The following is a 15,148-nucleotide window of genomic DNA, read 5'->3' as shown; positions in this document are numbered from 1 at the left end:
GGCATAAAAATCATCTAGTTCCTGTTGAGGTACAATGTCACAATGCTAAATTCCTGATAGATCTAGCCAATGGACAAAAACACCAATAAAAAAGATTTTGCATTTTCCTTTGATAATTTATTCCAGTTCTGAGTTGCTCCTTTGGTTGCAGGTATTTCCTAATGTTTAGCCTACATTGTTCCATTTTAAATTCACTTTATTTAGCCCTGTACTCACTGACAGCATTTGCTGTCTTCTGTATGGTATCTTAAATGTAAATATTTTAAGACTGTTTACAATATTCCATTTAGTGTTCCCTTCCTGAGGATTCTTTATGCAACTTCTTTGTCCTTCCCATTCTTCAATATCCTTCGTAGTCTCTTGAGTTTTCTCCACTTTTACCTCATTTTCTTCAAAAATGCTGCCCAAAGATGAATACAAATTTCTAGTCACAGTCAAACCAATGCCAGAAGTACATCACCAGTATTATTTCCTGTGTGTTGCCAGTCCAAAATATCTGCCTTTCAACAGCATATTCACTACTTATCTCATTTTAACTCTGTATTTACTCTCAACTCTTAATGTCCTTTGTGACACAGATATTGGTTAGCCCTTGTTGTCTTAGTTCTGTCCAGTGCCTGAGGCATTAAGTCAGTTTCGATCAGTTTCAAGCCAATTCAGCTGTCATTGTTTCCAACCAAAACCCACTGGGAATTGTAGTCCTTTGGGATGACAGGGAGTCTATAACAAGGGAATTTTTAGCACCATTGCTGGATTACAATTCACAGGAATATTTGGGAGAAGTCACTTCACCTGTTAGAGAACTGATCTTAACATTAGCCAAATCCAATTTTTTTCAAAGAGAAGGAAATCAAAAAGAGGAATCACTGCACTCTTATTCTACTTTTACCTCCAATAAGCAGATTTTTGCATTGTTTCAAAGGTCTGCAAAACATGTTTGACAGAGGCCACACTAGAACAACAGAAGTGTATACCATTGGAAGCAAAGCCATTCTCAACCCATTAACTCTCTCTGGGTGAAGACAAATATAATATTTTGCAGAGTAGGAGTGGTCAGGTTAGAAAAGTCCTCATTGCATTGAATACAAACATACCTTTCCTCCTTCACTGTCAAGCTAAAAGTCACCAGCAAAAGCCCACTGTGGATGGAACTGACTGACCCATGATGTTACCTAGACCCCAGTGCAATCATTAACTTTAAATACATATGCACATAAAGCAAATAATGTGATTTAAACATATACGTAATGCGTTAAAAAATTGGGCAGTCCAAATGGGGCTAAGGGTGCTCTAACATTGGACTCAGAAGAATGTCATGTAAATTACAAAAGCAGGAGAAGGTGAGCTCATATCATGGAGGAAAAACCTGCCATGGCTTCTTTTTAAATATTATGTCTGCCTTCACCCTTAAAATTTTGGTTTGCCTTCAACCTAAAGTGCACGTATGCCCTTAAGGTAAGTCTTTCCTAAATCCATACAGAAAAATGTAAGAAAAATGTACTTAGGCTGAAAACTTACTGGGTTAGGCAGTGACTCTGGCTCAGGTCAAAATTCCTGTTTGGATGTTGCAGTGTTCATATAGGCATCAAATCCCAGACTGAGCAGAGTGCTAGTTTCCCTATAACTCCCACATATTTGCCTGGTTTTCACAAATGTTTGTCAGATGAAGCCTGGAAAACACATCTTGGGAGAACACCCAGCATACACTAAATTTCTGTGCAAGCAACTGTTTAACTGAGTGAGTGGTGGCAGCCAGCAACTTCCCTAAATAGCCAAAGTGAGTAATTTTAAAATCCTTTCACAGAGGTGAAACAAAGCAGCCCTGGACCAGGAAAAAAACAAAGAGAGCAAGCAACAGAAAATTGGGAGTGAAAGAAGAGGGAGAGAAAGTTGGGGAAAGGAGTTGGCAGAAGGTAGGGGAAAGGGAGGTTGTGTTTTGAAAATATTGACACAGTAATAACAATTCACTTTAAAAAAATTCAAAACTAAAAATCAGACACATTGAATGAATTTTTTTCCACGTGTCAGATTGGCCCCTGAGGAAGGAAGATTCAGTAGCTGGTTAGAGTGGAGGCAGCTGCAAAGGAAGGAAGCAAAAGGGTCTGACAACACAGGTCCCTCCCACCTCTGCCGTCCCTGCATTATCCACCCATCTCCCCCTGGGTCTCCATCTTCCTGTGCTTCCCCCTCCCATCACCTGCCCCAGCCCTGATCCCATCAAGGCAACAGCACTGGATCAAGCCATTCCCTACACAAAAAGAAGGAAAAGGCAGGCCACAGAAAGCAACAGCAAATATAGGGATATGTGGAGCTATGTGTGTGGCAGGAGCTGAATTCTGAGTCTACAGGATCTCCAATATAAAAGCCCTATGGAAGAGATGCCCACTTTCATTCAAAGAAGTTTCAGCAGGGTAGCCATGATTTTCAGCTTTTGAGGACAGCCCCTAGGATAGCTGGTATTATGGTAGCCCTCCTGTGTGAAGATACAACTGAATGCAAATGAGTTATCTACATGAGACTGTTTTTACATATATGACTGTATATGGGAACATGTGTTCATTTTAACTATGCAAAACTGTTAACATATATGATTGTATATGGGAGCATGTGTAACTGAGTATAAACAGCTAGGTGCTCTAGAATACATATACTCCATAAGTATATGAATGTCCACATATGACATCTGAATGAATGTGCAAATATAGAAATAGGTATGCATGCAAAACATCTATATGCACATATGCTTCTATGACCTAGTGTACACTTGTGTACATGATTGTCTATCTGTGTGTGCATGAAAATGTGTGAAGGAGCTGGGGAATGTGATTGTATATACGCATTTACTGTGCAGATATAATGAAATATGCTGGGATATATGCAAATGCATATATTGGTATGCACACAATGTGAGGCACTCTCAGTGTCAATGACTCTACCCTGCCAATCAGTCCTGACACCTGCTCCCAGCATCTCTCATGTCATCTGTCCTCCCCCTGCCTTTCACTTTGCAGGTTATGCCCTAAGCAGCTTTTATCACCCATTGCTGGTTTGGTGGATCCCCAGTGCTGTTAACTGTGAGGAGTCAGAGCTGGTTACACCCTGAGATGAGCGTTGATGGATTTGTTTCGAAACCACTCGGCAGCTGGAAGGAAAAGGGGCAGGAATGAATGTTAAAAGGTTAAGAGGCTATGCTGCCCTGCTCTTCTCTGCTTCATCTGTGAGGAGAAACCAAAGGGGCATTAGCAGGGAGGGGAAGGGGACACACCCTGTGAAACTGACCCCCCTCCCCCATGGACTCTAGCCCTAATGGAGAGTGTATATGAGGACAAGGAGCAAACCTCTCCACACACCCCAAGCAATACAGAGTGGGAAGGGAGGAGGGTGTATGAGCTGCTGACCCAGGGAGGAGGGACATCCAAAACCTGGCATTTCAGCCTGGATTAGGATTGCCAAATGTCACTAAGGTAGAGCTCAGGAGCTGTGGTATATGTAGTAGTAGAGTGGTTCTGTTCTGGTCTTTTGAAAAGGGGAGTACACTTTCAAAAAAAGGATCTTCTCCAAACGAGAGACACTAGCAGCCTTATAGTGGACACTTTACCTCACCCCATGGCCCAAAAGCCACAGATTAATTAACATAGCCTATGGAGCTACATCACAGAGTAAACTATACCTGTTGCATTAGCCTAAATGAAATGAATTAGTTCCAAAAGATAAAGAACCCCCCTAAGATTACAATATTCCTCCTGCTTCGCATATTCCATAGCACCTGGCATTTCACTTGCCAAAGAAACAGCCTGTCCTTCACTCAGCCTATTGAAACAGGGCATCATCTGCCTCTGTCTTAATTTCCTCTAAAGCAGGAGAACACCGCTGACTTCCCAGAAGAGGGTTTGTTAAGATAGTCTCCCTATTTCCTTTTTGCCCATGAAAAAATGGAGAAAGCTCCATTTCAGTTCCCTGGATGCCATGAAGTCCTGGTGGGGACCCCAAGAGGTTTGTGCTTAAAATGGACGGAAGTGGTGGTGGAAACACACACAGAAAACACATGCCCCACATTCAATAACCATGCACATGTATACAAACAGGGCCACCAGTATTCCTGTGCTCACAAATTCACATACACCATGTCAGCATTCACAGAGATGTCCACACACAGGTTACACACACACACACACACAGCCACCATCTACTTGCAAGCATACAAAGCAAGTGTGGAAACAACTGCTTTAGTAAACAATGACAGCCATGTCTTTGGAGAAGCCATGCTCCACAGTCACACTCAGTTTTTCTCTCTGTTGAGATGAGGTTGTAGTACACCTCTATCTCCTTCCACTGCTCCTGAGTGCTTCTGAAACTGCCCTCCAAACTGGTTCCCACCTCCCAGGTAATTATTATAATTATTTTTTGGAAAGTCACACAGAACCACCCACAACTCTATAAGCACACTCCAATAAACTGAAACATGCAACTCAGAGTTTGTGTGCATGCTTTGCACACACACACACACACACACGGAAATGGTAATATGCATAAAGTACTATCCATATGAGCTCAAAGTGTATATGCATTGATGAATGTATATACACACTCAACAGGTAAGTATATTGCCAAGTGCATTGCCCACACAGGCACTCACCCAAAGCACCAAGTGTGCACATTCACTAGGGATGAGGCAAGTGCTACAGAACCACACATATGCTCACAGACGCATATCTATTGCAAACATACATTGCTTACTGAGAGCATGTATGTTCAGGCACATATACCTTGCATACACAGATGTGTAGACCTGCACACATACATGGATAGTCTCTTTTTGAGGATCAGTGCTTCCCTGAGATTTTCACTTCTCTGAAAAATGGGCTTTGTATGGGATGGGGCTGAAATGCAGAGATGACTTTGTACCCCTCTGAAGAAAGGCCCAAGTTGTGCTAAAATCAGCCAATGAAGGGAAAGAAGTTGGGGATAGGCCATTTATTATTACAAGTACCCTTCCTAAGAGATCTGGTATTGTATAATAGTCTGGAGCTGGTGTTCAACCTTCATCCTAACTCCAGACAGAAAAAGCTTACTGTCTAGAAATATTATGCCTCAAATTTAAAACCACTATTTTCTTCCCAATCAAGAAGGGAAGACAAGGCAGATAAACTGAGGCAGCAGTCACTGTAACCCATATGAGCATAAACCTTTAGCTTAGTTTTCCAGGTTTAATTCTCTTCTTGGAAGTCAATAGTTCCATCCCACCAAGCCACTGGACTCTACCCTCCTCTGCACAACAGAAACAGAAGTTGGGGTTCTTTGTTCCAGGTCTAGTGAATGCTTCTTCCAAACATATCCTGCCTGAATGTTATAGACCAACACTGGCGGGATGTGCATTAAGTGGGAGGGGAGTCTCTCCTCCCTGGTCAGCTTGAGATCTTATTTAGAGCAAGAACAGAAACAAGGTAAGGCATTAGAGTACAATGAGAAATAGACTCACTGTAGGGTACACAGTCATACTGGACCTCCAGGTACTTGTAAGTGCCAGGACAGGGGTCAGGGAAAGCATCCGAGCCGGCCACAACAACACACTGTGTCCGATTATTGCACCTGCAAAAGAAAAGAGAGGGAAATGGTCATTAAGACAGCAACAAATTGCATTGTTCAAAAAGAAGCCACTAGATGGCACTGACCGACACCAGTGTTGCATATTTCAGAATCTTTTAAGAACTGCTGCATTGCTATTTTGTTCCGGATACAAATTACATTTCTCAGGTACGAAGCTATTGCAAGCAATGGGCAGGCATGACTGTTACAAAAATCCTGAGTTATAAAGCACAGACAGGGAGCACTTCATTCACCCATTCCAGAACCAGCCAAAGACTTCCCAGATATCAGGCACAGATAAATCCATGCTTCTTTAGATTTCTACTGTCATGAAAGAAAGGCTGTAGTAGACGAAAGACTCCAGCCAGAGTCTGACCACTGTGATATTGTGTAAAGATGGCCAACCTTGTAACCAAAGGGATCTCTGATATCCCTTACCAATGTGCAAGCAAAACATTCTGTATTCACACTAAATTCACATGTTGAACATTACATTAACCCATAGGTGTGTGCAGGCATCCATATGACATTAAACCATGTTCTTTAGTTTGTCCAAGTACTACTTCTGCCACATTTGTGCAAATACTCGAAGGGGAAGGCTTTCACAGCCGGACTCAACTGGTTGTTGTGGGCTTTCCAGACCACGGCCACACAGCCCGGAAAGCGCACAACAAGCACTCAAAGGGGAGTCCCCCTATGTATCACTGAGATTTCATCGTTATTTACACCCTGCAAGCTTTCACGCAGGGATAAAATGAGGCTCTGCCATTCCTGAACATGCTACCAGATAATAAGGTTCATCCCTCGAAAAGTTGGTCTGTCCTATTAAGAAAACCTTGAACTTCTTTTCAGCTTCCTCAGGTGAATACCACCTGGGAAAGTAATATTAACTGGTCCTTAAATACTGAACTGCTAAACACAAAATCACAAACCCAGAGCACACCTGATTATTTAAAAATAGCCTATTTATTTATTTACTTAGACTACCTTTTCATGTAGTGATTACCAAATAAAGCAGACAGCTCTCTCATACCCTACTTCTCATCATCAGGTTCCCACCCCTGCCTAGGTCCAGAAGGAGATGTGAGAAGGCCTGCCCCCATTTCCCACTTCGTTAGCTCCTGCCATCTGCTCTCCCCTGAACGGCTGATGCAACAGGCAAAGGAGGTTGGAGGGGGACTCCCAGGGGCTGTCGGCTGCCAAAGCAACTGGAGCCGGTATCAGCCCAAGTCTCCAGAGACAGGACAGTCGCCACCTGCTTTGCTACAACACAGTTTGCCTGCTGGATGGTTGGACACAAGTTGAGGGGCTGGCACTTCCAGCCCCACAGATTCCTCCCCCACCCCCAATTTAATGTCTAGACACTTTCTCAGGACTTCCTGTGGGGAACACTCATTTCTTGCCATCATCATCTTGGCCTTCAAAGACGCTAACCTCATTTGGGGGGAGTCTTCAACTGAGGAAGTTAAAAACAAGGGTTGAGATGTGAAGGCCCAAATTGGGGCAGGACAGAACAGGGTGGGGCAGAACAGTAACAAATAAGTGGAACAAAGCAAAACAATTTTTCAGATTTCAGTCTTAAGGTACAGATACTGCTTATATACAAACTAGCTACTGCCTGCATGCTTCTATTGGCTGAGCTGCTGAGATCTCAGGGAATGTTCATGAACAACCTCTGCCTTCATTTTTCCCACACCACGGACAGTCCTGTAAAATTCTAGTGTTCTTTGTTTGCTATATTTTTTTCCAGACTGAACAAAAGCCTCAAGTGCTTTATCTTTTCCTTCCAGTCTCTTAAATTTCTTTGGCTGGCTTTTTTCTGCCCATGGGTAGCTTTTCTTCATGGGCAACTGGCAAGTAAAGAAAAAGATGCCAGGGAAAAGGGGCTCACACTGGCCTTGGGGATAGTCAAAGGACAAAGTCACTGGCAAGAACAGGGTGCACTAATAGGGAACAAGAGTGTTGATGGTTAAGCTCAAGGAACAGGTAAAGCCAAAATGCCTGAAGTAGGAGGAGGCTGAGCATCCAATACAGATTTCAATGACCCAGTCCTATCTTTGGCTGCAATTTGTATCTCAGCCACAGTTGCTTGGTGTACTCACAGATTCAAGAATACCAACCTGTCCTTCTCCAAGACATCAACATGCTGTGTACCTAAGCATTCCGTATCAAAAACAAGACCATTGGCCTCCATTTTGCAGGGGAACAAATAAATCCCCCAGGACATACCCTGTTTCTCTGAAAATAAGACATCCCCTGAGAATAAGACGTAGTAGAGGTTTTGCTGAAGTGCTAAATATAAAACATCCCCCGAAAGTAAGACGTAGCAAAGTTTTTGTTTAGAAGCATGCCTGTCGAACAGAACACCAGAGCATGCAGCTGTGTAGCGGAAAAATAAGACATCCCCTGAAAATAAGACATAGTGCATCTTTGAGAGCAAAAATTAATATAAGACACAGTCTTATTTTTGGAGAAACACGGTAAGAAACCAAATATACGACCAATAAGGTATGACATGATGAACTAAGGTGGGGAATATTTATTTCTGCTGGATTGTGTTGCCTATCAGTGAGGCTCAACTCAAAGAAATCATCCCCAGTCTCTCGTTGCATTGAGCCTGGAAGAAAAACTGCTGACCATTTCACTAGGCTTTGCTTAAGGGGAACACAAGAGAGTCAGCATCAACATGTTATGAGAGAAAATCGCTATGACTATAGACGGAGACACACCTGCATCAGACTACAGGTTATGCTTCCCAGGCTAAACCGTCCTTTGTTCCTGCATTGTATACTGAAATTATTATCTATTTCATAGGTTTCATTTTAGACTCCTAGCAGACCTTTCTATCAGATATCATAGTCAATACTCCAGTGCCCTGGCTAATTGTGCTAAGATTTCAAGTGGATGTGTCCTTTCCTGCCACTTTCTCATTGTTTAATCTACATGTTAATTAGTTCTTGATTACCTTGGAAATTTCAAACACATGCTAGCGATTCTGCTCAGTATGGGATAATGGTATCACTCTAGATGAAATCTTCTATACATGCCCTGTTCCTTGGTTCTTTTTCTTATATCATGGACTTATTAATATAATATACCAAGACTGGGAGATTCTCAACTGGCATTTAATCTTACATATCTGAGGCTGCACCACGTGTGATGGCACTCTTCAGTGGTCATGGGAGGGGACTGCATGTTTGAATATTCTACCACACACAAAAAACATATATGTGGAAATAAGGCCTAGGACAGTGGTGGCGAATTGTAGTCCAAGAACATCTGGAGTGCCACAGGTTTGCCACCACCGGCCTAGGAGAAGGATCTTGATCTGCCTTTGTCCTGGTGTCCTTATTTTCTACGTGCAGGGAGCTTTTATCAGTGGAGAATGAAAATATGCAACCCCTGATCTGTATTCTAAAGGGCATCTCTGTGGCAGCATGGTCCAGGAAAAACAGCACCTGTCATGTAACATTTGTTAGCTTGTAGTTTTATTCTGAATCTCAGGTGGGCAGTTCCCAGTTGGAGCTGCTCAGTTATACTGGGTAGCAAAAGGCCCATAGTCAAAGACTTGTCTACCTGTTTCAAGACAGAGTTCTGCCATTTGAAGGCATGTTTTGGGAACAAGCCCATAATGTGCTCAACCATTAATGGAAAAAGACAAAGACAGCATCCTAGCAGGTGGTTCAGTACAAATCCTTCATCAGTTATCTTCCTATGACTTCAAAAATCAGCAGGGCTGACAAGGAAAGCATCTTTCAGATCACATTACACAGAGGGTATACTGTGTTCAATTGTGGGGTGGAAGGGAAGGGAATCGCATGTTGTGAAGGCCTGGACCAAGCTTGGCCTGGGTCAAATTAAGTCTGGGGGGAAGAAGAAGAAGAAGAAGAAGAAGAAGAAGAAGAAGAAGAAGAAGAAGAAAAAGAAAAAGAGAAGAAAGAAGGAGGAGGGAGGAGGAGGAGGAGGGAGAGGGAGAGGAGGAGGAGGAGGTGAGGGAGGGAGGAGGAGGAGGAGGAGGAGGAGGAGGAGGAGCTTTTATATCCCCCCTTTCTCTCCTGTAGCAGACTCAAAGGGGCTTCACAATCTCACTTGCCCTTCCTCACAACAAACACCCCATGTAGAGTGCTGGTGTGGGGCTTGAAAGAGTCTCCGAGAAAGCTGTGACTAGCCCAGGGTAGTAGGGAACCTAATGCTCTCCAGATGTTCATTAGAACTACAATTCCATCAGCCTCTGTCGGGCATGGCCAGATTGGGGCCATGGGTTCCCTACCCCTGGACTAGCCCAAGGTCACCCAGCTGGCGTGTGTGGGAGTGCACAGGCTAATCTGAAATCCCCAGATAAGCCTCCAGAAGCAGCAGAGCTGGGAATCAAACTCGGTTCCTCCAGATCAGAGTGCACCTGCTCTTAGCCACTTCTCTTAGCCACTACGCCACTTCTGCTTAGCAACAAAAAGTATTTGTATAATTACTGGCTAATGCTTGATAACAGAAATAAAAATCCAAACAGCATGTAAATGCTTCGATAATGGTACTGGTAACAAATCAATAATCTAATATTGTTAATAATAAAGAGTTGGTGAGTTTTGATGTTAGAGTCATTCCCTGTACTTAGGCTCTAAAACTAGAAGTGCCAGGTATCAAATCCACCTGGAAGCCAGACCTTCAGACTTAAAGTAATAATCTCAGAGTAGCAGGTATGCCGGGGGCTGGCTGCGGTTTCAGGAAAATTAATCCTGCCCATGCTCAGACCATTCAGTTCAGTGTTACCATTACTCAGCTAGCTCATGGCTCAGGACTCGCAAATATGTCTTGCAGAACTGAGCCCAAGGAAAAAATAGCTTTGACTAAGCAACTGAAAATTCCTAGCTTGAGAAAAACCTGTATATTATCAGACTCAGGTTCATCACGTGCCCAGATTGCTCATTAGGAATTGTGGATGAAAAGCTACATTGCCACTGAGGATCTGAATGCATAGCAAAGGGAATACATGGCAAACGCAAATAATCACAACATGCTAATTCAATGTAGGCTGGCAAAAAATTAAAACTCGAAACAAGCAAAAAAAAATCAGTGCCAAAAGAAATGCAGCATGCATTCATTTGCTCTGCTGAATCTTTGCAAATGTCCCCAGCCAGCTTTTGAAAAGGGAAAAAATGAATCATTCAATATCATGTACTTGTATAACTCTGTGTTTGTTTACTGCAACTTCTGGAATTCCCCTCATACCAAAAACAATGATCTGGTTTATGTCACTCCATCTCCTATGTTATTCTTCTGTTTTACATACTTGATACCACTCTACACCCAAACGCTTCACAGAGCCTTTCTGCTCCTGTATTTATCTAAACAAGCATAGGCCATCCACACATGTACCCACATCTTTTAGAGGACACAAATGTAATATCAAATGTATATGTTTTTGTATATTTTATTTCAGATGTACAATTTGTTCAGCTTTTTCAGTTTTCTCCACTGCACCAGAAGTTCCTGCTACGGTTTCTTTGACATGGATCAAGGGAAAGCAGGACTCCTAAGACGTTTGGGGTCAACGGAGATAGATAAAAGAAACTGGGAAGCACAGACAGGAATTGCAAAGTGCACCGAATGAAGACGTGCCAGTCTCTGGCTAATAGAAGGAGCCTCCAGATTGTCCTTTGTTTCAAAATGTTTATCAAAAATTATCCATGTGCATGTTATCCCCAAACATGAAACTAGGTAAAATAAATAAACCAGTAAAAGAAAACAAAGTCCAGATTTCCAGAGTTCTGCAGCAGTTTACCTGATTCTTCACTGCATACTTTGTTTGCAACATTTCTGTAGAGTCAAAACAAATAAGAAATGTGGCTCACAGAAGCACTTTTTGGAACACTTCCTATCTAGCTTGTCTCATGCCATTTGCAAGTCTTCGTGTTTTGACCACACTTAAGAGTAACATTAGTGGATTCCGCACAGCATATTTATAACGAGTTGCAAACATTATAAATGAATCTGTTTTTCATTAATAAAAAGGGAAAATCAGTTCATTTATAACAATTGCAACTCGTTATAACAATTGCAATTGCAAATATGCAGTCCAGAATGAGCCAGTTCACGGAATACACTGCAAACCACAGCATTTTCTTACATTGTCAAGCTGACTACCTGAAAAACTGCCAAAATTATTCAATATTCTTAAAAACAATTAGAGATAGGAGGTGATTCAAGCAGCCAGTCAAGCTAAGAAAGTAGGGAAAATTCACAGAAATACATGAAGAGCAAAGATGCGTGAGAGACATCCTACAGGGAGAATAGATATCCAGGGCATCAAATCTGTCTTTTGTGAAATCCATCATTAAAAACAGTAACTCTACTTTCTCTGCAATGGTGTTTACTCAACAAACACCTTTACTGCTTGATTAATTAAGATGCATGAAGATACTGAGTAACCCTCTTTACCCAACAGGATAAAGATGTGTTGTAGAGGCCTAATTGTGGCATCTTCCATGTTAAAAAAAGGCTACTTCTTGGATTTCTGCCTATAATGCATAGGCAAACAGTTTGCTTTAGGTATTGTTGACGGCTTTCATGGCCGGATTCAACTGGTTGTTGTGGGTTTTCAGGGCTGTGTGGCCGTGGTCTGGTAGATCTTGTTCCAAACATTTCACCTGCATCTGTGGCTGGCATCTTCAGAGGTGCATCACAGACAGAAGTCTGCAGGCGAAACATAACAAGATCTACCAGACCCCGGCCACACAACAACCAGTCTGCTTTAGGATCCAACTAACTGAGGCCACAACTGCACATTACGCATCCTCCCATTGTCCCCAGGCCTATCATGAGAATTTTATTTCAGCCATGTGCCCTGCTCGGAATAGGCATGCATGGTTTGAATTGGACGCACACAGAGTCAACTGAGATAGCTGTCTCCTGAACTGAAAATGCCCTGGGAACTGTGATTTGCCCCAGAGGCAAAACCATGTACTCTTCTAGGGTACCCACAGGTTTCTCCAACTGACAGCTGTTTCATGTTGGGGAAATGGTGTGGGGAAGAGAAGATCTAAACCCCCTCTCCCCACATCCCATGGTCTGAATCAGTGTCCTCCTTAGCTGAGAACTGAAATCCAGTTGTGGAAGTGCATGTCTGACAGAACATGGCAAACCTGGGTACAATGCAAGGATTGCATAAGAAGTAATTAGCCCCAGAAATGGTGGAGATACATTTCTGGATTCCCAGTATCTTTGCAATTCTTTTTAAATCAGCTGAATAGCGCGGGGAGGAGGGACTACCAAACCGGACTGGGATTCTGGATGATTCCTTTATATGTAAATTGCCTCCTTTCTCATACCAGCTGCTATTTACTGTGCTAGGAAAAAACTCAAGTACATTTTCTTCAGCAGGACACAAAGCAGTTGAGAGTGGGGGAGGCATAATTTATACTGGAAAACAAGTATGAAGGAGAAAGGGTTAAAAAGAAATCTTGCACTGTGATTCCAGTTAAAATTGGAGCATTCTCCGTATGCTTTTAGAAAATTTTTAAAGAGATGGGTGGTCCAAACACAATCTTTCAATGAATCCTCCACTTTTACTCCTTTGTTTGAGGAGGGTTTGTGTGTTTAGACAGGATGGGTCACAGGAAAGTATGAGTGGCTGATAGATTAAAAAAAAGGTATGAACTTGGAGGAATTGTTGAGTAGAAATAATGTGTGGCAAACTTCAGGATATCTGATGAGTGAGGCCTTAATTAAGACACTGTAAGCTATAGCCATTCCTTTCTCAGCCATGTGATCTTTTAGGTGACATTTCCACAGCCAGGGATTCCACATTCTTGTTGGTGAGTTTGTTTCTTCCCATCTGTTCACAGTCAGGCACTAACCCATCCTTTCTGTCCATTAAATATAAACACTTTCTTGATCAGCATCCACTGACCAGAGTAAAAATTGACTACATTTAACTACATTTTCTGATTTTTCAGCTAGACTTGAGGGTTGTGAGCAGGCTTGGTGAGATTCTCTGTTTAATTTCATTGCTTGGCGACTCATCAACACTTATGTAGTCATTCTAATTGCAGAGCACCATTGAAAAACTAGGGCAAAAGTAAATTAGTATAACTAGTGATGGTGTAACATGACTGATTTAGTCTGAAATTATGATACATTCTCCTATTTCTGATTTTTCCAAGGACCACATATTGGCTGGAATCAAGGTGTAACAATCTTGTCTTTCAAACCAGGTGCTATTCTGAAGAGGTAAGACTCACCCTGAAGGGAAAGCCAGTTAAGGAAGAGAAACACTTTTCCAACCTCCACTGAAATCTTATAATGGCTCTTACCTTTGAGACATGATTTTGAAGGCGTCAGGAAGGTAGCATTGGACATTCTCCATCTGGAAGGGATCAGCATCGCAGATCTTGTCATCCGTGCGCCCATAGTTGGCATTCTCCACCATGATGACATCACTGCCTGGACAACGCAGCTCAATGGGATAGCCCTCACATGCCAATTCCCGCCGAACCAGACCAAAGGGTAGACCAGCACGGCTTAGACCTGCTGGAATATGAAATGAGAGAGTGAGGCTTCAAGCTTCTTATGCCACTTGATCCTGAAGTTCCAGCTCATCTCCTGATTGATTTCTGTAATGCCCCCTTCACTTAAGTATGCATAGCACATACCATTATAAAAGCAGGACTGCAACGTTGTTTCCCCAGTTATGGAGGCTAATGGGCTACAGAAAAGGCCTCCCAAACCAGGATTTCTGGGTCTTCTCTCTCTATTACCTATATACATGCTGTGCAACCTGAAACATATCCCTCGACTTCCAAGCCTGTTCTTCTTTTTGATCTGTAAAGCAAAACAGTAGGGGTATATTTGTATGTCTGTGTGTGGAGGGATGCGTGCCCTGACATTATCCAAGAAGTAAAAAAGAGATCTTGGCCCCATTTGCTGGGCTAAGTTGTATATTCAAACTAAGCTCCACAGACTCAGGCAGATGTGTCTTTAAAAACCCAGACATGTTTTTCACAAAGCTCTTGGCTCTCCGCACCACCCGTGACCCACTTTACAGGCAGCAGCTGAGGAAAGGGTCTGAGAAATGTGCTGAGAAAATTCTTTGCAATCCTTCTGAATCCTGCAAGGTTTTGTGAGACTGGAGAGGTATAGGTAGGAAGTAAACAAGGGGGGGGGGGGACCAATTGAAAATTGAACATGGATATCAAAGAGGTTTCTAGAAAGATTCTTGCTAGAGCTTTCTGCTCATATTTCTGACAAGAGAGATATTGGGTATGTTCATGGATACTGGGCTGAGAGCTCCGGCTGCTGAATTCTGTCATCAGCCTTGTGAGCAATAGAAACAAGGATAGCTGAGATGTATTTCCACAATCATTGAGATTTGGGCAGGGGTGACCCAGAATTCTCTCCGCAACAGCAGCAGGAAAAGAGAATAGGCAGTTAATGACTTCTGAACACATTCCTATGCAGTAGACTTCCTCAGAAAGGAATTCACCTTGGAACACACAACCCAGTCATTTTGTTCCCTACTTTCCTTTGCACCTAGGTTTTTCCTTTGTTTTCACAGCCACCTCTGTGG

At 42.6% G+C, this 15,148-nt stretch overlaps 1 protein-coding gene across 8 annotated transcripts in view; it reads right to left on the bottom strand.

The window, feature by feature from the left end:
* The window catches only part of ADGRL1 (adhesion G protein-coupled receptor L1), a 185,224-nt gene that overhangs the window by 56,898 nt on the left and 113,178 nt on the right, over positions 1-15,148 (bottom strand). For 6 of the 8 annotated variants that reach the window (XM_048489780.1, XM_048489774.1, XM_048489777.1 and 3 more), the window contains exons 3-4: positions 13,896-14,112; positions 5,480-5,589 (exon numbers count right to left, since the gene is read on the bottom strand). In XM_048489780.1, the coding sequence (XP_048345737.1) occupies positions 5,480-5,589; positions 13,896-14,112 (327 nt within the window). Of the gene's footprint in view, positions 1-5,479; positions 5,590-13,895; positions 14,113-15,148 lie in introns of those variants that run through there. The other 2 variants (XM_048489779.1, XM_048489778.1) reach the window with 2 other exon arrangements.

The sequence above is a fragment of the Sphaerodactylus townsendi genome, linkage group LG03 (assembly GCF_021028975.2).
Source record: "Sphaerodactylus townsendi isolate TG3544 linkage group LG03, MPM_Stown_v2.3, whole genome shotgun sequence".
Lineage (NCBI taxonomy): Eukaryota > Metazoa > Chordata > Lepidosauria > Squamata > Sphaerodactylidae > Sphaerodactylus > Sphaerodactylus townsendi.
The sequence above is the reverse complement of the archived record's forward strand: the minus strand, read 5'-3'. Positions and strand labels throughout refer to the sequence as shown.